We start from the raw sequence: 25,038 nt of genomic DNA on the forward strand, positions 1-25,038 counted from the left end.
GCTATGAACTTCCCTCTTAGAACTGCTTTTGTTGCATCCCGTAAGTTTTGGTATGTTGTATTTCCATTTTCATTTGTCTCAAGATTTTTTTTATTTTCTCTTTAATTTCTTCTTTGGTCCATTGGTTGTTTAGGAGTGTTAATATTCATACATTCATGAGTTTTCCAGTTCTCCTCTTGTAATTGATATTTTTTGTTTCATAACACTGTAGTCAGAGAAGATACTTAGTATGATTCTATCTTTTCGAATTTTCTAAGACTTGTTTTGTGGCCTAATGCATGGTCTATCCTAGAAAATGTTCTATGAGCTGTTGAGAAGAATGTGTATGGTATTGTTGTCAAATAGAATGTTCTGTATATGTCTTTTATGTTCATTTGGTATCTAGTGTTCAAATCCAGTTTCCTTATTGATTCTCTGTCTAGATAATCTATCGATTGTTGAGAGTGAGTTATTAGAGGCCCCAACTTTTATTGCATTGTTGTTTATTTCTCCTTGTAGCTCTGTTACACATTTAACTTTATATATTTAGGTGATTCAATGTTGTACATAAATATTTACAATTATTATATCTTCTTAATAGATTGCCCCTTTATCATAATATAATGACCTTTTTTATTTTTAAATCATATTTAGATTACAGTCTATTTTGTCTAATATAAGTATCAGTACCTCTGCTTTTTTTTCTTTTTTGGTTACCATTTGTCTGAAATATCTTTTTCTATCCCTTCATTCTCAGTCTATGTGTGTTTTTAAAGCTACGGTGTGTCTCTTTAAGGCAGTACATTGTTGGATCTCTTTTTTTCATCTATTCAATCATTCCATGGCTTTTGATTGGAAAATTAATCTAATTACATTTAAAGTAATTATTGATAGGTAAGTTCTTATTATTGCTATTTTCTTAATTGTTTTATGGCTGTTTTGTGGATCTATTGTTCCTTGTTTCTTATCCTTCTGTCTTTCTTTGTGTTATGAAGTCTTTTGGTATCAGTATGCTTTAACTTCTTTATCATGTTCTTTTGTGCAATTACTACAGGTGTTTCCATGAAGCTTACAAAAAATATCTTAAAATTATAACACTCTATTTAAAACTGATAACAACTTAACTTCAATAGAATTCCTAAACTTTACACATTTTACACATTTACTTCTCCTTCACCTTACATTTTAGTCTATTGATGTTACAGTTTACAAATTTTTTATATTGTGCATCCAATAACAGATTACTATAGTTATGGTTATTTACTACATTTGTTTTTAACTTTTAAACTAGGATTGTAAATAAATTATGCACCAGCACCATATTACAGAATCTAACTGACAATATATTTACATTACCAGTGATTTTACACTACCTTCTTATGTTTTTATGATGTTCATTAGTGTCCTTTTATGTCCACACAAAGAACTCTGTTTAGCATTTCTTGTAGGGGGCGTCTAGTGGTGACGTATTCCCTAAGCTTTAGTTTGTTTGGAAAAATCCTTGTCTCTCTTTTCTGAAGGACAGCTTTGCCAGGCATAGAATACTTGGTTGATGGATTCCCTCCCCCCCCCCCACCACTATTTTGAATATATCATCCCATTCTCTCTTGGCCTGAAAAGTTTCTGTTGAGAAATCTATCTATATTCTTATGGGGTTTCCCTTGTGTGCAACTTTCTTCTTTTCTCTTTCTGCTTTCAAAATTATTTGTCTTTGACTCTTGACAATTTAATTGTAGTGTGTCTCAATGTAGCCCTATGTGAGTTCAGTCTATTTGGGAACCTTTAGGATCATGGAACTGGATGTCCACTATTGCTATAAATACACTTTCTGTTTCTTTCTCTTTCTTTCTTCCTTCTGAAATTCCGACAATGTGGATACTGTTTCTATTGATTGTGTCCCATAAGTCCTAAGGATTTCTTTACTTTTTCATTCTTTTTTCTTTTTTCTCCTCTGACTGGATAATGTCAAATATCCTGTTTTCTAGGACACTGAGTCATTCTTCTGCATAGTTGAGTCTGATTTGGGAGCTCTCTATTGAGTTTTTCAGTCATTATACTTTTCAGCTCTAAGATTTCTGTTTGATGGTTTCTATTTCTTTGTTGAACTCCTTTTGTTTATGCATTGTTTTCCTAATTTTGTTTAGTTGTCTCTCTTAGTTGTATTCTTATAGTTTACTAACTTATTTAAGAGTATTATTCTGAATTGTTTCTGACAGTTCATAGATCTTCATTTCTTTAGGATCAGTTATTGGATCATTATTAGTTTCCTTTGGTAATGTCATGCTTACCTAATTCTTTGTGATCCTTGATTCTTTATATTAGCATCTGTGCATTTGAGTAAGCAGCCTCCTCTTCCAGACTTTACAGGTTAACTTTGGCAGAGATAGTTCTTCACAAGTCAGCTCAGCTTGGGTTTCTTAATGTGTCCAGTGGTAACGCCCTTGGGCAGGTGGGGCTTGCTATCAATATTTATTTTTGGATGAGGCCTCTGAAGCCAGGGATGGGAGGTGGCACTGGCTGAGAACAGTTGGATAAGACTTCTGGCTTTGTTTCCTGCCCAAGCAAGGCTGTAGGATGGGATCTGTGGTTGCCTGGTTCCCTGGTAAACCTTGCTAGACAACCATAACTAGGTACTATATTTAGTAGAAGGCAGGACTATGGATTATCTTCCCTGCCCAGGTGAGGCAGCTGAACAGGCACCAGGGCCTGCCTAACTCATTTTTGGGGACCAAAACCAGGCAAGACTATGCACTGAATTCCCCAGCCAGACAAGGCCACCAGTTTTCCTCTGCAGGTGGAGAAAGCCAAAGGGCTTGCTCTTTGTTCAATTGCTACCATAAGCTGGTCTGTTGGATGAACTACACATCTTCCCGTGTGATCTGGTTCTGTTTCCAGGACAGTTAGGCTGATGGCTGTATTCAGCAATGGGCAGGGCTGTGAATTAATATCCCTGCCAAGGCAGAGCAGGAGAACCAGCTCCATAGCTGGCAAGGCTCTTTTTTTGTGGTCTTGACTCAAAAGACCTAAGTCTCAGATTCTCTGGCCAAACGGTGCCACTGGCTTTGTTCTGCTGAAGATCAGCTCTGCCTGCTGTACTCTCTGTTTGAGTGTTGCTGGGCTACAGAGCCCCAGATGTTCTGGCTGGGATCTGGTCAGGTGAGGCCAGAAGCTATACTCAGCAGTCAGTGGGACTATGAATGAACTCCCCTTTCTGGGCAGAATGGGAGGGCCAGTTCCAAGCAGCTTCCTCAGTGTTCCTGATCAGGCTTTCTGGTCAAGAGTGGCCAGGAGCTACATGCAGCAATGAGTGGGGCTATTAATTAGCTCCCCTGCTTGGGTGGAGCAGGGGAACTGACTCCAAACCCAACAAGGCTCTTTGTGGTCTTGACTCAAGCTGACCCACTCCTCAAGTTCCCAGGCCAAACAGTGTTGTGGCTTTGCTCTGCTTTACTGTCTGCTCAAGCGGTGCTGGGCTATATAGTTTCCAGGAGTTCCGGACAGTCTTCTTGGTCAGGTGGGGCAAGAAGTTACACTCAGCAAGAGACCATGGTATGACTCTGCTTTCATGCTTGAGTGATGGTAGATCAGAGTCCAGGGCTGGCAAAGCTCTTCATTTGAGGACCCAAATCATACATACCTGCCACTAGGAACCACTAGGCCAGCCCCTACGTGTTAAGTTTTTGATGTCATAATTTATCCTTGTTTGTATTGTGTATCCATTAACAAATTATTGTAGCTATAGTTATTTTTAATACTTTTGTTCTTTAACCTTTATGATAGAGTTAAGTGGTTAACAGGCCACCATACTGCAGTATTAGAGTATACTGATTTTGACTATATACTTATCTTTACCCAGTGTATTGTATGTTTTCAGGTCACTAATTAGTGTCCTTTCACTTTAGCTTGAAGAACTCCTTTCATCATTTCTTGTAAAAGAGTTCAAATGGTGATGAACTCATTCAGCTTTTCTTTGTTTTCGAGTCTTACTTCACCTTCATTTCTGGAGAACAATTTTGCCTAGAAAGAATTCTATTTCGGAAGTTTTTTTCCCCCCAACATTTTGAGCATATCATCCCTCTCTCTTCTGGCCTGCAATGTTTTTGCAGAGAAAGCTCCTAACAGCCTGATGAGGATTGCCTTGTATGAGAGAAATGTTGTCCTCTTGCAGATATTAAAATTCTTTGTCCTTGACTTTAGACAGTTTTCTTATAATGTGTCTTGGCAAATATTGTTTTGGATTGAAATTTTGGGGTAATCTGTTAGCTTCATAAACTTGATGTTCAAATCTCTTCCTAGATTTGGGAAGTTTTCAGGTATTATTTCTTTTTTTATTGAGGTCACACTGGTTTATAAGATTATATAAATTTCAGGTGTACATCATTATATTTCAACTATAGACTGCATCATGTTCGCCACCAAAAGTCTAGCTGCCATCTGTCACTGTACACACGTGCCCTTTTACCCCTTTCACCCTTCCTCCCCTCTTCCTCTCTGGTAACCATCAATCTATTCTCTGTGTCTATGTTTGCTGTTGTTTTATCTTCCACATATGAGCAAAATCTTATGGTAATTGTCTTTGTATGACCTATTTCACTTAGCATAATGTCCTCAAGGTCCATCCATGTTGTCACAAATGGCAAGATTTTATCTTTTTTTATGGCTGAGTAGTATTCCATTATATATATATCTTCCATCTTCTTTATCCATTCATCCAGTGATGGGCACTTAGGTTACTTCTAAGTCTTGGCTATTATGCATAATTCTGCAATGAACATAGGGAGGCATAAATCTTTTTGAATGTGTTTTCATGTTTTGGGGATAAATACTCAGAAGTAAAAGAGCTGGATCATATGTTAGTTCTATTTTAAATTTTTTGAGAAATCTCATAATGTTTTCCATAGTGGCTGCACCAATTTACATTCCTACCAGAAGTGTAGGAGGGTTCCCTTTTCTCTACATCTTCTCCAAAATTTGTTATTTCTTGTCTTTTTAGTAATAAGTATTCTGGTGGGCATGAGGTGATATCTCATTGTAGTTTTGATTTGTATTTCCCTAATAATTAGTGATGTTGAACATCTTTTCATGTGTCTGTTGGCCATCTGTATATCTTCTTTGGAAAAATGTCTGTCCATATGCTCTGTCCATTTTTTGATGAGATTATTTCATTGTTGTTGTTGAGTCCTATGAGTTCTTTGTATGTTTTAGATATTAACCCCTTATCAGATATATGATTTGAAAATATTCTCTCCCAGTTGGTGGGTTGTCTTTTTGTTTTGTTGCTGGTTTCCTTTGCCACGAAGAAACTTTTTAGTTTGATGTAGTCCCATTTGTTTATTTTTTCTTTTGTTTCCCTTACCTGAGGAGACATGATATTCAAAAAGATACTGCTAAGACCAATGTCAAAGAGTGTACTGCCTACAATTTCATCTAGAAGCTTTATGGTTTCAGGTCTTACAGTCAAGTCTTTAATCTATTTTGAGTTAACTTTTGTGTATGGTATAAAATAATGGTCTACTCTCATTCTTTTGTGTATGGCTGTCCAGTTTTTTACCACCATTTATTGAAGAGACTTTTCTCTCTCCATTGTATGTTCTTGTCTCCTTTATTGAAAATTAGCTGTTTGGAGATGTGTGGGTTTATTTCTGAGTTCTCAGTTCTGTTCTATTTATCTGTTTTTGTGACAGTACCATGATGTTTTGATTACTATAGCTTTGTACTATATTTTGAAATCAGGGAGTGTGATACCTCCAGCTTTGTTCCATTTTCTCAATATTGCCCTGGCTATTCAGGTTCTTTTGTTGTTCCATACAAATTTTAGGGTTATTTGTTCTATTTCTGTGAAAATGTCATTGGGATTCTGATTGGGATTGCATTGAGTCTGTAGACTGCTTTAGGTAATATGGACATTTTTTACATGACTTTTTTCTTTTTCAGGGAAAGATTCGCCCTGAGCTAACATCTGTTGTCAATGTTCCTCCTTTTTTTTTCTCCCCAAAGCCCCCGTGATAGTTGTATATCCTAGTTGTAAGTCATTCTTGTTCTTCCATGTGAGACACCACCACAGCATGGCAACTGACAGATGGATGGTGTGGTCCCACGACTGGGAAGTGAACACGGCTGCCAAAGTGGTAAGCACTGAACTTTAATCACTAGACCATCAGGGCTGGCTCAATATGGACATTTTAACTATGATAATTCTTCAAATCCATGAGCACAGAATATCTTTCCATTTCTTTTGGTCTTCCTCAGTTTCTTTTGACAATGTCTTATAGTTTTCTGTGTAGAGATCTTTCACCTTCTCGGTTCACCTCCTTGGTTTTTTCCCATTGAGTATGATGTTGGTTGTGGATTTATTGTACATGCCCTTTATTATGTTGAGTTACTTTCCTTCTACACCAATTTTATTGAGAGTTTTTATTATAAATGGATGTTGAATTTTGCCAAATGCTTTCTCTGCACTGTGGAGATGATCATGTGATTTTTTTATTCTTTATTTTGTTTATATGGTGTATCACATTGATTGATTTGTAGATGTTGAACCATCCCTGCATCCTTGGAGTAAGTCCCATTTAATCATGGTGTATAATTCTTTTAATATATTATTGTGTTTGATTTGCTAATTTCTTATTTTTTTTTTTGAGGAAGATTAGCCCTGAGCTAACATCTGCTGCCAATCCTCCTCTTTCTGCTGAGGAAGATTGGCCCTGAGCTAACATCTGTGCTCATCTTCCTCTATTTTATATATGAGACTCCTGCCACAGCATGGCTTGATAAGCAGTGTGTAGGTCCACGCCCAGGATCTGAACCAGTGAACCCCAGACTGCTGAAATGGAATGCATGAACTTAATGGCTGTGCCACCAGACCTGCCCCTGATTTGCTAATATTTTCTTGAATAGTTTGAGAAGGAGAAGTATTAAATCTTCTTTGAATGTTTAGTAGAATTCTCCAGAGAAGACATCTGGTCCTAGACTTTTGGTTTTGGGGAGGTTTTTGATTACTATTTTAATGTCTTTACTTGTGATTCATCTATTCAGATTCTCTATTTCTTTTTGATTCAGCTTTGGGAGGTTGTATGATTTTAAGAATTTATCCATCACTTCTAGGTTATCCCATTTATTGGCATATAGTTTATCATGGTATTCTTTTATAATCCTTTGTATTTCTGTGGCATCTATTGTAATTTCTCCTCTTTTGTTTCTGACTTATTTGAGCCTTCTGTCTTTTTTCTTAGTGAATCTAGCTAAGGGTTTGTCATTTTTATTTATCTATTCAAAGAACCAGTTCTTAGTTTCATTGATCTTTTCTGTTGTCTTTCTACTCTCTATTTCATTTGTTTTCTCTCTGATTTTTATTATTTCCTTCTTTCTACTGACTTAGGCCTTTATTTTTCTTTTCTAGTTCTTTTAAGTGTGTTAGATTGGGATTTTTCTTGTTTCTTGGTGTAGGCCTTTATTGTTATATACGTGCCTCTTCATACCACTTTTGCTGCATCCCTTTGGTTTTGGTATGTTGTGTGTTTCATTTTCATTCGTCTCCAGGTATTTTTTTAATTTCTCCTTTGATTTCTTCATTGATCCAATAGTTGTTCAGGAACATGTTGTTTAGTCTCCACATATTTGTGACCTTTCCAGTTTTCTTCTTGTAGTTGATTTCTAGTTTCATACCATTGTGGTTGAAAAAGAGACTTGATATGATTTCAATCTTCTTAAATTTATTGAGTCTTGTTTTGCTTCCCAAAATATGGTCTATCTTTTGAGAATATTCCATGTGCACTTGAGAAGAATGTATATTCTGCTGCTTTTGGATGGAATGTTCTCTCTCCATGTATATCTATTAAGTCTATCTGGTCTAGTGTTTCATTAAGGCCAATGTTTCCTTGTTGACTCTCTGAATGATCTACCCATTGATGGAAGTGGGGTATTAAAGTCCTCTGCTATTATTGTGTTGCTGTCAATTTCTCCCTTTATATCTGTTAATAATTGCTCTATATAATTAGGTGCCCCTACATCCTATTAGTAAATGCTATGTCTTTTTGATGTATTGTCCCCTTTACCAGTATATAATGTCCATCTTTGTCTTTTGTGTTTTTCTTTCCTTGAGGTATAATACAAGTGTGGCTATTCTTGCTTTCTTTTGTTTGTCATTTGCTTGGAGTATCATCTATCCCTTCATTTGAGCCTATGGTTGTATTTAGAGCTGAGATGGGCCTTCTGAAGGCAGCATATTGTTAGGTCTTTTTTTTTTAATCCATCCAGCCATTCTCTGTCTTTTGACTGGTGAATTCAATTCATTTACATTTAGGGTGATTATTGATACATGAACACTTAATACTGCCATTGAATCTTTTGTTTTCTTCCCTATATTTCCATTGTTTCTTTTCCCTTGTGTTTCTGTCTGCCATTTCAGTTTGGTGGTTTTCTGTGATGTATTTCTCAGTTTCCTCTTTTTTTTGTATTTCACAAATCTGCTCTGAACTTTTGTTTTGTGGTTACCAGGAGGTTTGTATAAAAGGTCTCATAGAGGAGATAGTCCTTTTTCTGCTGATAGCATCTGATCTTTATTTGCCTATGCAGGTTCTATCCTTTTCCTCTTCCTTTTTTGTGTTTTTGTTGTCACAAATTACCCCTTTTTGTATAGTGAGTTTATTACCAAATTGAATTGATTATAGTTATTTTTGATGCTTTCTTTCCATTTAGCCTTTATGTTATAATTGTTTACTAACCTATTCTGATACAGAGTTGCAATTTTCTGATTCTGTCTGTCTGTTTATCACCTTGCTCAAAGCTTTGCATGCCTACCTTTGCCTTTTTGTTTCAGATAGGAGGGATCTTTTTAACATTTCTTGTAAATGATGTCTAGTGGTGATAAACTCCCGCAGCTTTTGTTTGTCTGGCAAAGCCTTTATTTCCCCTTCATATTTGAAGGATAACTTCACTGGATAGAGTATTCTTGGCTGATAGTTTTTATCTTTCAATATTTTGAATGTAGCACTCCACTCTCTCCTAGCCTGCAGAGTTTCTGCTGAGAAATCTGCTGATAGCCTAATAGGAACTCCTTTGTAAATTATTTTCTTCTCTCTTGCCACCCTTAATATTCTTTCTCTCTCATTGACTTTTGACAGTTTTACTACAATATGCCTTGGAGAAACTCTTTTTGTGTTAAGATAATTAGGTATTCTATTAACCTCATGTACTTGTATATCCAGTTTCTTCTCCAGGTTTGGGAAGTTCTCAGCCACTATTTCTTTAAAGGTTTTCTGCTCCGTTCTCCCTCTCTTCTCCTTCTGAGACTCCAATTATTCATATATTATTTAACTGATTGGTGTCCCAGAGTTCATACAGACTTTTTTCATTTTTTTAAATTCTGTTTTCTTTGCTCTTTTTTGACTGTATTATTTCAACAGTACTGTCTTCTACTTCACAAATTATTTCTTCTGCTTTGTCCATTATGCTGTTAATGTTCTCCATTATATTTTTCATTTCATTTGTTGTATTCTTCAGGTCTAGAATTTCTTTTCGATTCTTTTTTATGATTGTATCTCTCTGTTAAAGTTTTCATTTTGTTTGTGCATTGTTTTCCTGCTTTCATCGAGCTGCCTTTCTTGTTTTCCCATAATTTACTAAGCTTCCTTAAAACAGCTATTTTGAATTCTTCATCAGTTAAATTGAAAATCTCCATTTCTTTGGGGTTGTTGGAAAATTATTGTATCTCTTTCATGGTATACTTTCTTGATTTGTCATGTTCCTTGATGTCCTGCACTGCTGTCATTGCATTTGAAGAAACAGTCACCTCCTCCAGGCTTTACTGACTAGCTTCCAGAAAGAAATCCATTCTGTCAGCCCTGCTAGGAATTGTGAGGCTTTCTCAGACCTTTTCTATGGTATTTCTGCTCCACAATTCTTTCTCCCTTTTGTGGCAGAATTATTAAGCTTTCTCTCTATCCTTTAAAGCCAGGCTTGTTGCTGACAATCTCCCTTTTGCTTTCCCGAGGGCAGTGCTGAGTGCCCAAGTTGGTGGATTCTCCAAGGCCTGTAGATTCAGGCTTGCTTTCTGTGAGTGCTCTCTAGCTGTCAGTAAAAGCTCACACTTACTGCTTCAGGAGCACCCTTAGGGAGCCAGTCATAGGCTGGTGGTTTGTGTGGGTGAAGCATTGGGGGTCCTGTGGGCCAGTTTTGGAGGATGCACAGTTGAGGTGTTCTCAGCAGCAGCTGTGTGAGCCTCCTGGTGGAGTCCTTGGCATGGTTTGTAGTATCTAGATCCCTTTTGTATGTTCTGTTCTGAGCCCTGGCTGCTGTCTCAGTCACTCACCAACCGTCCCCCCCCCACCCCACCCTGCCAACATGTCACGAAACACGTGACTCATTCCTCTGCATGGGACAAGAGAGAAAAGGGCCTTTTTGGCAGTGTTCTGCACAGCCAGAGAAGATGGGTGCTCACTAACATGTTTTCATTTTCTCAAATGGGAGAAATTATGAGAAGGGTTTCCTTGCCACTGAAGTATGCTGCCTGTGGTGGGGGAGTGATGCAGGTAAAGTCAAACTGTTCCTCTTACCCTCTTCAATGCATCCAATCTTGGATTACTTTTTGCTCCAACAGTGTGCTAGAACTTCTCTGCTGAACTCCTGGGCTTAAACAAAGGTTCTCTCATCTGTGGTTGATCGTCAAATTGGTTTTGTCTAGGGGGAAGATGGTAGAAAATTCCTACTCTACCATATGGATGTCATCACTGTAATCTTCCTTCTCTTTTGCCAAATACTCTATAGGAAATGTCACTTCTTGCTTTAATTCTCCAATATCTCCAATTTTTTCAAAATTATTTAGAGAGCTTTCTCCCTTTTTGTTGATAAAGTTTCTTCTTTTGTAGCATTTTAAAGGAATAGTATTTTTAGTATTTGCAAATGTAGATGTACGAAAGCTCTTCCTCCTCTTCCTAGGTAAATTAAAATAATTAGCAGCAAAGCCCTCATTGTTTTTTTTTCTTTTTATCTGATATGGAGGGCAGCATACATATTTTTGGTCTGATGGACACAGTTTCTATTCTCAGCATCTTTCTTAATTTTGACCTTTATCCCAATCCTGTTTTACTTTAAACTGCATATTCATTTGCGTATTTCATCTGTACACCATATTTACAAAGATCCCTTTGTAAGGATCATTTTGGAGATCAGAGCTCTATGAACAAACCACCAGCTTTCTCTTCCCCTTTCAACAAATGTTTATTAGATTTATTTTTAATAAATCCTACTTATTATAAAAGGAATGTGTGTTATTGTAGAATACTTCCATTTAACAAAGAATTATAAACTTCATATTATTTAATCATTGGCTAGAGGTTAAACTGAAGCCACAGGCCAAGAAATTTAGTAAGAAGTTGTAATTGAGAAATATATTTGACACAATTTACTTCAAAAGCCATTACTCCAAGATGGCCATTCACATTTGTCAAGAGAAAAAGCTGGAGAGGATTTTTAGGTCACTAAAAATAAAAACTTTAATGCCTCGTAGGGTAATGGCACCATACTGTCAAATTTAGGTTTACTCTTGATCTTATTTTTATTAAAGTATCAAAGATAGATTGTTTGTATGATGATACTTTGGTACATCTTGGTATTAAAAATTGAATATAATTTTGGATGCAGTGGTATAGAAGACTAGCTATCTCAAATTTCCCTTCTGATTCAAACAACTAAAATGCTAGATTAAAAAATTTACTTTAAAAAGCTTTATGCTTAGATGGCATAAAAATATACTCTAGAGATCAAAAAGGAACTGAAAGCATTTAATGTAGGGATACCTAATAAAAAGGTGTGTGTGTGTGTGTGTGTACACATTTTTTATAAAATTAGTTGACCTGGGGTAATGTGGGTAGTGGGGGAGAGGACAAGGTAGAAAATTCCACAATAAAGGAAAATAAAAAATAAAGAGAACACAATAAGATATTTTTTAAAATACTTGTGTAGAACAATATATATATAATTTATGACTGCATATAATAAAAGCTGAGTAAGGAGGGAATGAGATTATAACAGCATAGAAAGGGAATCATTAGAATGTTGCATTTTTTTATATTAGTGTTATATGTTTTCCAAATGTTTAAAAGATTTCACAAAGAGGAAAATGAAAAAGCATACTGCAAAATGTATTCTAGGTAATTAGATACTTATTTTATATTCTTCTATATTATTTCTTACCTTGATTGTCTAAGGGTGAAAAATTAACTGCATTTGTTGAGAATTTACTTTGTCCAATGTACTTGGTAAAAACATCTTGATCTTCTGTGGACAAGTATCTTGTTTTAAGTAAATTCATATCTAAAATAAAAATTAAGAAAAATTTCACAGACACTATGACCATTGCCCACTACTACAATCACCATGTATTTATGCAATTGTAAATTTTTCTTCCCACATTTGAGTGACCACTTGTCTATCACTCCAATTTCTATAAACTATTTATTCATTTTCTCTTCATTTTCTTTGTTCTGTGTTCTTAGAAGGCATCTTCCTTAACTTTGACCTTTAATCCAGCCACATTTTATCTTAAACAAGAATATTCGTTTCTATATTTGATCTGCAGTCTCCTTTCAACTCTTTTCTTCTTAGCAATTTCTATCTCTTAAATTTTATTTAGAATATTTAATTATAAATTCACCATTAATAAATAAATATAAATTAATTTAGTTTTTAAAAGGTGTGGTATTTTAAATTGACTGGACATAAATAATAGTGCTTTACTGCTGAGTCTAAGGTTATTATTCAAAATTGACAAAGACCTCTATTAATAAGCAACACAGAAGCAAAAAGTAATCAAAATTACCTAAAAGAAAATAATCTAAAAATTAAATACATAGAAAATGGCTCATCATAATTTAGCAAATTTGTTAAAGTAAAACACAAAACAAATTTAACTGTTTGGTTCAAACAATTTCATTTTTACACCACCAGCTTTTCCCCAGTTATAACCTGTTTGAGTAAATAATTTTTTTGATTCATTTTTAGTAATACTTTTTTCAGGAATAAAAATGTGAATATAATGAAATAAATAAATAATTCAAAAGCAAAATTTCAGAAAACAGGCCTTAATCTTTAATTTCAGTGGGAACGCATATTATGGTGCCTGTATCTAAGGATTCATCTACTTCCAAATTCTAGCCTTTAGCATTGATTCTATAAAAATTTCATAATTATAGTATTTCTTGTATCAAAGAGAAATATATCTAACACTGTTACTCCAGGACTAAAAGCAGTAGTATAATCTGTGAATTATAGAACACAGTTAGAGAACTCTACTCTAGAAGAGATATAAATTTACATGCCAGCTTGATTATGTAGAGGGAATTGGTAACCAATGAAATCTATCTGTTATATTGCTCTTCTTATAAGTCATCAACTAGCCTTTTTGCTTTTTCCAAATTCAAAGCAACTTTCCTTTCTAAGCCAGCAACAGAAAGTGAGCAGATTAGCAGTTGGAGATGTTTACACCAAGCAGATTTTAAGGTCACAAGAGCTTTGGATTTTATGGATTACTTTCTAAATAGATGAGTTTTAAAACTAATAATATCTAGCTAATTTTCTATTGATAATAAATACTAGAGTTTAATTATAAGAGGGAATTCATGGAGATTTTTACACATATAATAACATATAGTTACTGTTGTCATTAAAGATCCATACTTAATTAAATCCCAGAGAAGATATAAACCATAAATATTAGACTTAAAAAATTTCTTGTTCTCACCAGGGCGACTCTTAAGTTGTGTCATTTCACCAATTAGTTTTTCTCTTCCAACAGTATCTGTCAAGCGTTCTCTATCAGTCTCTATAGACATAAAACAGATTTCAAACACTTTGTAGGGTAACCATTAATGTCTTTATGTTTGTGTGTATGTAGTACTAACTTAATTAGAATCTGTTATTCTAGAAGAAGAGAAATAATACATCTGTGTTGCACAATCATAAACCCCTAGAATTTGAAGAGCTCTTAGCCATCATACAAGCCTCACTATTTTGAAGCTTAGGGATGTTTCAAATTTTGATCAAGAATACATGTCAAGCTAATGATAAAAATGATGCACAAACTAACACCCCATAATTCCTTAACTAGTGCTTTTTCTACGCAATGCTATCTCTTGTACAAATTTACATAATCATGGAGAGTTTATGTTAATAATGTAACTTCCAAGTTTACTCTAAGAGGGCATTCATACCGTATGAATATACTTGAGGTAGAACATGGATACAAGTCAAGTTACAAACTATGGTCGCACATCATAGAAAGTTACTATGAGTCAGAAATTCTTTGACTCTTTCAAGAATATTTTATACCATTTTTAAAATTATTGTAAATCAGGCAGGCATCAATGACAGAAAAGAATAACAAGATATTCTGTGGTCTAAGAAAAGATGCTTATCATTCAGTAGCTGGGGAGGGGGAAATGGGTAAATTTGCAGTAGTACCAGCCTTGGGATGGTATCCCATTCATTTGCGTTTTTCTGTGATTTGAACATTTGGCTGAGTTTAGAAACTACTAACTAGGTCAAATGAGAAAAACATACATAAAAGTTATTAAAGAGGAATTCATATTGAAAAAGGGATAATTAGGATTGGTGACTTGGGTCAAATAATATGCTTAACGTCTTGTGAATGAAATTTGGTTATAGGAGAGCATGTACTAGAGGTTAGAAACCTATCATGAACCCGACATCATAAGGTGGATCTTGTTTTCTTGTAATAGCTGACCAAGAATAAATGTTAAACATTGCACTATGACCTTTGGAGCCCAAATACATATCCATTGCAATCTAAGAAGAGGTGGAGACCAGCTTGGGTATCATTACCAAAATGAATCAAAACACATAATATCTGATAGAACAAGTTTCAATGAGTACAAAACCACATTTTGTGAAAGTATTTCAGCTACAGCAATGCAAAACAGGGAATATCAGTAGACATATTTGAGGCTCTCTTGATCTTTCTCCAACTAGAATAAGTAAGAATGACTGGTCCATTTGAAGCAAACAAGAAAGATGCTTAAATAAGCTAGGAGGTATTAAGAAGAGCATGTGACAGGCAGATAGATCTAAGGACTAGGAAAAAAATGTATGTGCTAGAGAAACTTATAATCCAATTAAGAATTACAGCTTCTCTCCTTCACAATATTCCCCAGCTGCTTTAATTCTTTTTAAAATCTACCCATCCTGAAGTTCGTAGTGTATGGTTCACGCTTTAGTGTTTGTTTGCATGTCTCTTTTTTTTTGGATAGAAACTGGGGGTTTTAGATAATAAATTGTAACAAATAAGGATCGTGAGTTCCTCTCCCCTTTGGAGGCTTGTTGTTGTTGTTTGCCTGCTTATTTGTTTAGTGATTAGGCTGGACTATTTTCTATTTTACTGAAGTCTCCTTCACTGTAGCATGAAGCTTCTAATGTTCTTCCTCTGAGGGCACAGACTTGGACATGCACACAATCACCTTAGGATGACAGTTGTTTTGAAAGGGCTCTCTTTGTTCTTTCCCTTATTTCTCTGTGAAGCTCTCTGCCTCTTTTGGTATCACACCAAAGATCAGGAGGAAGTGTGTCAAACGTTGTTATGCCAGAACAAGAGACAGTAGTGTAAACTGTGAACTATATAACAAAACTACAGATCTCTACTTCACCTGAGATATTATAAATTTGCCTGATTTTCTGGTTATCTAGAGGGAATTGGTAACCAATGAAATAACTATCTGCTAAATTCCTCTTTGTATCATATTCATAAGTTAACATTTCTGCTTTTGCAAATACAAAGCAACTATCCTATCTAGCCTGAGAAAAACAGTGAGTATAATAGCATTTGAAATGCTTCCATCAAGCATATTCCAAACTCACTATAGCATTGGAATTTATGGATCACTTTTTTTTTTTGAGGAAGATTAGCTTTGAGCTAACATCTACCGCCAATCCTTCTCTTTTTTGCTGAGGAAGATTGGCCCTGAGCTAACATTCATGCCCATCTTCCTCTATTTTTTATATGTAACACACCTGCCACAGCGTGCCTTGATAAGTGGTGCATAGATCTGCACCCAGGATCTGAACCCTGGGCCCCCAAAGTGGAACATGCTAACTTAACTGCTGCACCACCGGGCTGGCCCCTATGGATCACGTTTTTAATTGATGAGTACTAAAACTTACAATATGTAGCTAATTTTCCATTGATAGCAACTGCTAGAGCTCCAGTAATTATAGGAGGGAATTTATGAAGACATCTTATCATGTAATAATAGCACACAGGTACTGTAGTCATTAAAGATCCAAACTTAAATAAACTCCAGAAGAAAAATAAGCCACAAATGGACATGAAATATTCTTGTTCTTACCAAGATGACTCTTTGATTGTGTCTTGATTTCTCCTTTTATTATACCTCTTCCAATAATATCTGAGAACCATTTTGTATCAGTCTCTATAAAACAGTTTCAAAACACTTTTGTAAAGTAAATATTAACATATGTGTGTTTGTGTGTGTGTGTGTGTGTGTGTGTGTGTGTCTAGTACTCTTCTAAATAGCATTTTTTTTAATTATAGGAGAAGATTTATAATAAAATGTCTGGATTTCAGAAACATAATACCCTAGAATCAGAAGAGCCAGTAGCAATCATGCAAGCCTCATTATCTTAAAGATGTTTAGTGATTTAACCAAAGTGACATATCCAGGTCATGACAAAATTGATGCACAAACTGATGCTTCCTAGTTTTTAACTAGTGCTCTCTCCATAAAATAAAAACTCTTTTTCAAATTTAAATCATCCTATAGAGTTTACCTTAATAAAAAAAAATACAACTGTCATGTGTATATTAACAACACTTATGTATGGTAGGGATATACCCGGTGAGGCAAAACATAATATTTTTTCCCAGATCAAGTTGCAAACTATGGACATATCATACTCACAGAATGTTACTGTGAGGAAGAAATCCTTTGACTTGGGTTCAGGAATATTTTAATGCCCATTTTTAAGGTTATGTAACTGTAAGTCAAGTAGGCATCAGTGATGGAAAAGAATAACAAGTAATTTGTGGACTGAGCTACAGCGCCTTCTCAGGTCCTCTCAGCAGTGGACCTTCTAGCTAGGGAGGAGAAAATGGGTAATTTGCAGTAATGTGAGCGTTGGTATTGCATCCCTTTCCATTTGAGTCTTTATATGATTTTTACTTTTTGCTAGATTTAGAAACTACTATCTAGGTCTGATAACAGAAAAACAAAATTAAATTTATTTAAATGAATTTGATATTTCAAAAGGAATAATTAGAATTGCTGACTCTGGGTCACCTATTAGGTAAAGTTTTGTGGGTAAAAATTTGTTCTGACAGAGCATGTAACTGAAGTTGGAAACCTGTCATGATCTAGACATCATAGGTTGGGAGTCTTGCTTTAGAGAAATGACTGAGCCCATGAATATTTAAGGTTTCACTGTCACCATGGTAGCACAAATATACCACCACTGTAATCTAAACAGAGGTGGAGACCAGATAGGGCATCATTACTAAAACCAAAGACACATTGGATTGGGCAGAACAAGTTTTCAATAATTATGTAATGCTATTTGTGAAAGTGATAGGAGCTATAGCGACACATAACTGGAGAACATCAGCATATTTTAGCCCTCCGGTCTTCCTGCAACAGGTATAGTTAGAAGAACTGACTCATTTGAATTGAGAAAACAGAGGATGCTTAGATAAGCAGGGAGACAATGAGAACAGCCTTTGAGGGAAGATTGTGTTAAACACTAGAAGCATAAAAGGTATGTGGTGGAGAAACTTATAATCTATTGAGTCATAATTTTCCTCCTTCACAATATCCTCCCATTGCTTTTAAGTCTTTTTAAAAAATCCTACCCTGCTTAGAGTTCCCTGAGCTATTTTTTAAAAAACATATACTATACAACTTGCTTGTTTTAAATGTCTAATTAATGGTATTAATATAATCATGGAATTGTGTAACTATTACCATAGTCAGTTTTAGAATCTATTTCAGATTTGTACGAATTAAATTCCAGGGAGATAGAGAAATATGACTCACATAGTTTTGGTCCCTCTTCCCCATTTTCATGATATTGTATTACATGGTACATATATAAATATTAAAGACATTGTTAAAATTATTTTTTATGAAATTTCATAACTTTTAAAGAAGCTGAGAGAAGAAACTAGAGCAACCACATATTTATAGTGTTTGTTATATTAACCTTCTTATTTACAATCTTTGGTTCTTTTCATTGGTTCCTGTGGATTCAAGTAATTTTCTTACTCCAATTCATCCTTGCTCTCACCATCTTCTTTGTGCTGCTCTTGTGAAATATATTATGTTTGTACATTAGAGCCCCAACAATACATTTTATACCTATTGTTTTGTACAATTGCCTTTTAAATCAATTAAGAGAAGAAATAAGAAAAATATGCATTTATATGGTATTTTATAATTCTAAAATTACTTTAAGCCTTTTTTTGTTGTTTTGTTTTATTTTTTATTTCTCTTTTGTCAATTTAGATTACTTTGTGAGCTCACTTACTTTTAGCAGCAAGAACTTTCTTTAGTATTTCTTGTAAGGTGAGTATGCTAGCATTGAGTTCTCTCATTTTTTTTTTTTTTTTTTTTTTTTTTTTTTTTTTAAGATTTTATTTTTTCCTTTTTCTCCCCAAAGCTCCCCCGGTACATAGTTGTGTATTCTTCGTTGTGAGTTCTTCTAGTTGTGGCATGTGGGACGCTGCCTCAGCGTGGTCTGATGAGCAGTGCCATGTCCGCACCCAGGATTCGAACTAACGAAACACTGGGCCGCCTGCAGCGGAGCGCGCGAACTTAACCACTCGGCCACGGGGCCAGCCCCAAGTTCTCTCATTTTTTATTTGGAAATCTCTTTATTTAAACTTCATTTTTGAAAGATAGTTTTGCCTGATATATGACTCTTGATTGACAGATTTTTCTTTTAGCACTTTGACTATTCCATCCCACTGCCTTCTGGCCCCACAGTTTCTGATGCTGAGCCAGCTGTCAATCTTACTGTGGTTCTATTTACATGACCCATTCTTTTTCTCTTGCTGCTTTCAAGGTTTTCTCTTTGTCTTTCAATATTTTTACCATGATGAGTCTGGTTGTGGATTTCTTTGTCCTTATTCTACTTAGATTTCATTGGGCTTAGATTTGTAGATTAATAATTTTCATTAGTTTTAAAATTTTTCAGCTATCTTTCTTTAAACATTTTTACTGCTCCTTTTTCTATCTCTGCTCTCCCTTGAGTATCCTCATAACCTTAAGTTTGCTGATTTTTTTCTTAAGAAAAGTCTAAACTTCTCTTCAACCCCTCCAGTGATTTTTTCATTTCATTTGCTGTAACTTTCAAATTCAGAATTTGCATTTGGTTCTTTTATATTAATTTTTATCTATTTGTCAATATTGTTTATTTGATGCAATAGTTTCACCATATCTTCATTTTCTTCTTTAAGTATAGTTTCCTTTAATTCTTTAAACATATTTATAATAACTATTTTGTAGTCATTGTCTGCTAAGTCCAATATCTAGAACTCTCATAAGTGTTTTTTGTTGCCTGCTATTTCCTATGCTTAAGTCATAATTTACCACTTCTTTGAATGTCTTGATTTTTTTGGGTAATAACTAGACATTTTAGACAATATTTCATAGGAAATTTGGATTCTGATTTATGCTTCTCCTTTCTGGTATGTGTTGTTTAGAGGGCTTGTTTATATATTTAGTTGGTTAGTTAGTTACTTATAGTGATTTAGCAGGAGTATTTTACTAAGTTCTCTTTCTCCTCATGTGTGAAGCCTCTGATGTTGCTCCTCAGAGGGCCCATACGTGGGCGTGCACATAGTCCTCTTTTGATGTCAGTGCTTTTAACAGGACTCTGTTTGAATGTCTCTTTCCCTTTTTACTCTGTTAAGATGTCTTCCTCTTCTGGTATTATAGCAAAGATCAAAGAGAAGTGTGTCTAACACTGTTACTCCAGGCCTAAATTCTATCATATAATCTCTGAACTACATTGCATAACTAAAGAACACTACTTACTGCAGCTGAGATATTATAAGTGGGCCTGACATTTTCATCATAGAGGGAACTGATGACAAATGAAATAACTATCTGTTATATTCTTCTTATCACATTCATCAGCTAGGCTTTCTGCATTTGCAATTTCAAAAAAAATTTCTATCTAAGCCAGAAATAGAGAGTAAAATATATTGGATATATTTGTACTAAGAATATTCTAAGATTATTATAGCATTGGTTTTTATGGACGACATTCTAAATGAATGAGTTCTAAGACCAATAATATCTAGCCAGTTTTATATGATATTTAATATAAAAATTCAACTAATTAAAAGAGGGAATTCATGAAAAGTTTTGCCCATGTAATAATGAACTATAGTTACTATTGTTATTAAAGATCCATATTTAATTAAACCCCAGAAAAGATAAATAAACTTGAAATAGTACATTTGTAAAATTCTTGTTCTTACCAGGGAGATTTGTTGGTTGTGTCTTGAGTTCTCCCTTTGTTATACCTCTCCGAATTGTATCTTTTGAGTGTTCCATGTTATTCCCTAGAGAAACAGATTTCAAAACACTTGTATGGTAAGCATTTACATACAAATGTGTGTGTGTGTGCGTGTGTGTAGGACTAACTTAACTAGCATTTGTTATTTTAGAAAAAGTTATACTGAAATGTTTGGATTGGAGAATCACAAAACCTTAAATTGGAACAGATGGAGAAATTATATAAGATACATTATATTGAAGTTTAAAGACATTTAATGATTTGACCAAAACAAAATATCCAGGGAATGATGAAATTGATGTACAACTTTATGCTGCATAATTCCTTAACCAATCCTTTTACTATACAATGCTCTCTCTTATGCAAATTGAAATCATCTCAGAGAATTTATGATAATAATATAATTCCCTGGTTTATGTAAAAACACATTCATTCTGTAGGGATGTACCTGGTGAGGTAGAACTTAACAATATTTTTCCACTAGTTGAGAACTAGTCTTCATAGTTCCGGAAACTTAAGTTGAGCCTGAAATTCTTTGACTATCCTATGAAAATTTTAACTCCCTTTTAGGTTACATAACTATAAATCATGTAGGCATCAGTGATGAAAAGAATAATAAGATATTCATTAGACTGAGAAAAAGTGCCCTCTGAGGTTCCTTTAGCATGTAGAGCTTGTGGTTGCAAGGAGGAAATGGTTAAATTTGCAGCAGTACCAGGACTCTGATTGGATCCACTTCCATTTGAGTTTTCATGTGATTCAAACTTTTGTTATAGTTAACAACTATTAACAAGGTTCAATGACATGAACAATATATAAAAATTATTAAAAAGGAATTCATATTGAGAAAGGGAAAACTAGGATTGGTGATCTAAGTCAACTCCTGGGCCAAAAGTTTTGCAAGTGGAAGTTGATTCTAGTAGAGCATGTAAATGTTGTTGTAGTCGTATAGTGTCACGACCTTGACACTATACAGTAGAAGTCTCGCTTTCACGAAACAGCTGGGCCCATGAATAAACGTAAAAGGTCACACTATGATTTTGGCAGCCCAAATGTACCATACTACATTCTTTACAGAGAGGGTACCAGCTGGGGTATCATTAACAAAATAAACAAAAACGCATCAGGTTAAGCAGACGAATTTTCAAAAATTATTTAACTTATTGTGAAAGTAATATCTACAACAACATGAAACTGGGAAACAGTAGCAGATTTTTAGCTCTTCTGGTCTTCAATGGATATAAGTAAGAAGAAGACAGTCATTTGAATAAAGAAAGCAAAACGTTCTCAGATAAGCAGGGAAGCAATCAAAATAGCATTTGAAGAAAGACTGGGTTAAGTACTAGGAATTAAAAGGTATGCACTGAAGAAACTTATAATCTAGTAAGAGACACAATTTTCCTTCTTACAGTATCCTCCCATTGCTTTAAATCTTTTAAAAATCTCTTACTACTTGTAGTTCACTAAGCTATTTTTATAAAATATAAAACATATACAATTTTCCCAAAGTATCCAATTCAACGGCTTCTTTAAAAATTATATTCAGAGTTGTATAACCATCATCACAGTCAATTTTAGAATCTACTTCAGAATTATACTAATAAAATTCCAGTGAGATTTAGAAATATTACTTCTATATAGCTCTGTTATCTCTGCCCCATTTTTGTGCTATTGTTATATATATTACACCTACAAATATAAAATCATTGTCATAATTATTTCTTTATATAACTTTACACCCTTTAAAGAAGCTGAGAAAAGATAGTATATATTTACAGTGTGTTACATTAACTCTCTTATTTGTAATTTATGGTTCTCTTCATTTGTTCCTGCAGATATGAGTTAACATCTAGTATCATCTTCTGGTTCAAATACATAGCTGCTCCCATACATCTCCTTTGTGCTGTTACTGAGGGTATATTACTTTCCCTTATTTTATAGGCCCAACAAAACAATGACATGCACACTGTTTTATACAATTGCCTTTTGAATCAACTAAGAGAAAAAAGGAGGCAAAATATGCATTTATACTGTCTTTTGGAACTATAGAATACCTTTAATCCACAATCCTTGGAGAGGGATTTATTTATTTTTGCTGAGGAAGACTCACCCTGCACTAACATCTGTGCCAGTCTTCCTCTGTCTTCTAGTATGTGGGCCACCAGCATAGCATGGCTGCTAACAGAGTGGCATAGGTCCACGCCTGGGAACCAAACCCAGGCTGCCAGAGTGGAGCATGCCAAACTTAACCACTAAGCCACCAGGGCTATCCCTGGAGCAGACTTTAAATTAGTGTCCAAGGTAAACTACTTTAAGTATGAACAACTTTCTTTAGTATTTCTTATAAGCTGGGTCTGCTAACAACCAGTTCTCTCAGTTTTTATTTACTTGGAAATATCTTTATCTCATCTTCACTTTTGAAAGATAGTTTGGCTGGATATAAGATTTTGGTGACTTTTTTTTTCATTCAGCACTTTGAATATTCCATCCCACTGCCTTCTGGCCTCCATAGTTTCTGATACTAACTCAGCTATTTATCTTGCATCATTTTACGTGATGAGTTGTCTTGTTGCAGCATTCAGTATTATCTCTGTCTGTCTTTCATCACTTTTACTATGATGTGGCTGGTTGTGAATTTCTTTGTGCTTATTCTACTCAGATTTCATTAAGCTTGGTTGTGAAGATTCATATTTACCATCAAATATGTTTTAAAATTTTCAGCCATTATTTCTTCAGATATTTTTTCTGCTTCTTTTTCTGTGTTCTACTCCTATTGTTTGGACCATTCAAATCTACACTTGAACCCCTCTAGTGAATTTTTCCTTATACTTCTTGTACTTTCAACTGCACAATTTTCATTGTGTTTTCTCACAAAATAATTTCTCTTTTTTGATATTCTATATTTGATGAGATATGTCATCAATCTTCCTTTCCTTTTTAAGCATGGCTTTCTCTAACTCTTTAAAAATATTTATAACTATTTTATAGTATCCTACATTTAGGATAATCAGAAGAAGTTTTTGCAGGGTATAGTTCACACTTTAGTATTTATTTGCATGTCCCATAAGTTTTTAACAAAAGCTAGGAATTTTACATAATATATTGTAGCAAATCTGGATGGTGAGTTCCTCTCCCCTTTGGAGGCTTGTTGTTGTTGTTTGCCTGCTTATTTGTTTAGTGATTAGGCTGGACTATTTTCTATTTTACTGAAGTCTCCTTCACTGTAGCGTGAAGCTTCTAATGTTCTTCCTCTGAGGGCACAGACTTGGACATGCACACAATCACCTTAGGATGACAGTTGTTTTGAAAGAGCTCACTTTGTTCTTTCCCTTATTTCTCTGTGAAGCTCTCTGCCTCTTTTGGTATCACACCAAATATCAGGAAGAAGTATGTCAAACATTGTTATACCAGAACAAGAGACAGTAGTGTAAACTGTGAACTATATAACAAAACTACAGATCTCTACTTCACCTGAGATATTATAAATTTGCCTGATTTTTTGGTTATCTAGAGGGAATTAGTAACCAACGAAATAACTATCTGCTAAATTCCTCTTTGTATCACATTCATAAGCTAACATTTCTGCTTTTGCAAATACAAAGCAACTATCCTATCTAGCCTGAAAAAAAAACAGTGAGTATAATACCATTTGAAATGCTCCCATCAAGCATATTCCAAAGTCACTCTAGCATTGGATTTTACAGATCACTTTTTTTAATTGATGAGCACTAAAACTTATAATATGTAGTTAATCTTCCATTGATAGCAACTGCTAGAGCTCCAGTAATTACAGGAGGGAATTTATGAGACATTTTATCATGTAATAATAGCACATAGGTACTGTAGTTGTTAAAGATCCAAACTTAAGTAAACTCCAGAATAAAAATAAACCAGAAATAGACGTGAAATTTTCTTGTTCTTACCAGAACGACTCTTTGATTGTGTCTTGATTTCTTCCTTTATTGTACCTCTTCCAGTGACATCTGGGAAGTGTGTTGTATCAGTCTCTATAAAACAGTTTCAAAACACTTGTAAGACTTTTTAAAAAATCCTATCCTGCTTGGAGTTCCCTGAGCTATTTTTTAAAAGCCATATACTATACAATTTGCTTGTTTTAAATGTCTAATTAATGGTTGTTAATATAATCATAGCATTGTATAACAATCACCACAATTTTAGGATCTACTTTGGATTTACACTAATTAAATTTCAGTGACATTTAGAAATGTTACTCTCATATTATACATATATAGTCCCATGTATAACTCTAAATTCCTATTTTGTTTTTTTTGTTTTCACTCTTGTTATACACATTGCACCTATAAATAAATTACAATTTTTATTTTAATTATTTCTTTGCATAACTTTGTGCCCATTAAAGAAACTGAGAGAAGAAGAAGAGCAACTAAGTATGTATAGTGTTTGCTATATTAACTAATTTATTTATAATATCTGATTTTCTTTTCAGCCATTATTTTAAATTATATTTTTGATCTTTAATCTCTCTGCTCTCCT

General features: G+C 34.5%; 1 protein-coding gene across 9 annotated transcripts in view; it reads right to left on the reverse strand.

Annotated features, from left to right (window-relative positions):
* CCDC7 (coiled-coil domain containing 7) overlaps window positions 1-25,038 on the reverse strand; it is a 460,046-nt gene that overhangs the window by 42,316 nt on the left and 392,692 nt on the right. For 8 of the 9 annotated variants that reach the window (XM_070255438.1, XM_023632305.2, XM_070255443.1 and 5 more), the window contains 5 exons: window positions 24,447-24,530; window positions 20,486-20,569; window positions 16,335-16,418; window positions 13,718-13,798; window positions 12,172-12,291 (listed from right to left, as the gene is read on the reverse strand). In XM_070255438.1, coding sequence (XP_070111539.1) covers window positions 12,172-12,291; window positions 13,718-13,798; window positions 16,335-16,418; window positions 20,486-20,569; window positions 24,447-24,530 — 453 coding nt within the window. Of the gene's footprint in view, window positions 1-10,537; window positions 10,657-12,171; window positions 12,292-13,717; window positions 13,799-16,334; window positions 16,419-20,485; window positions 20,570-24,446; window positions 24,531-25,038 lie in introns of those variants that run through there. The other variant, XM_023632307.2, reaches the window with a different exon arrangement.

Source organism: Equus caballus, chromosome 29 (assembly GCF_041296265.1).
Source record: "Equus caballus isolate H_3958 breed thoroughbred chromosome 29, TB-T2T, whole genome shotgun sequence".
NCBI lineage: Eukaryota > Metazoa > Chordata > Mammalia > Perissodactyla > Equidae > Equus > Equus caballus.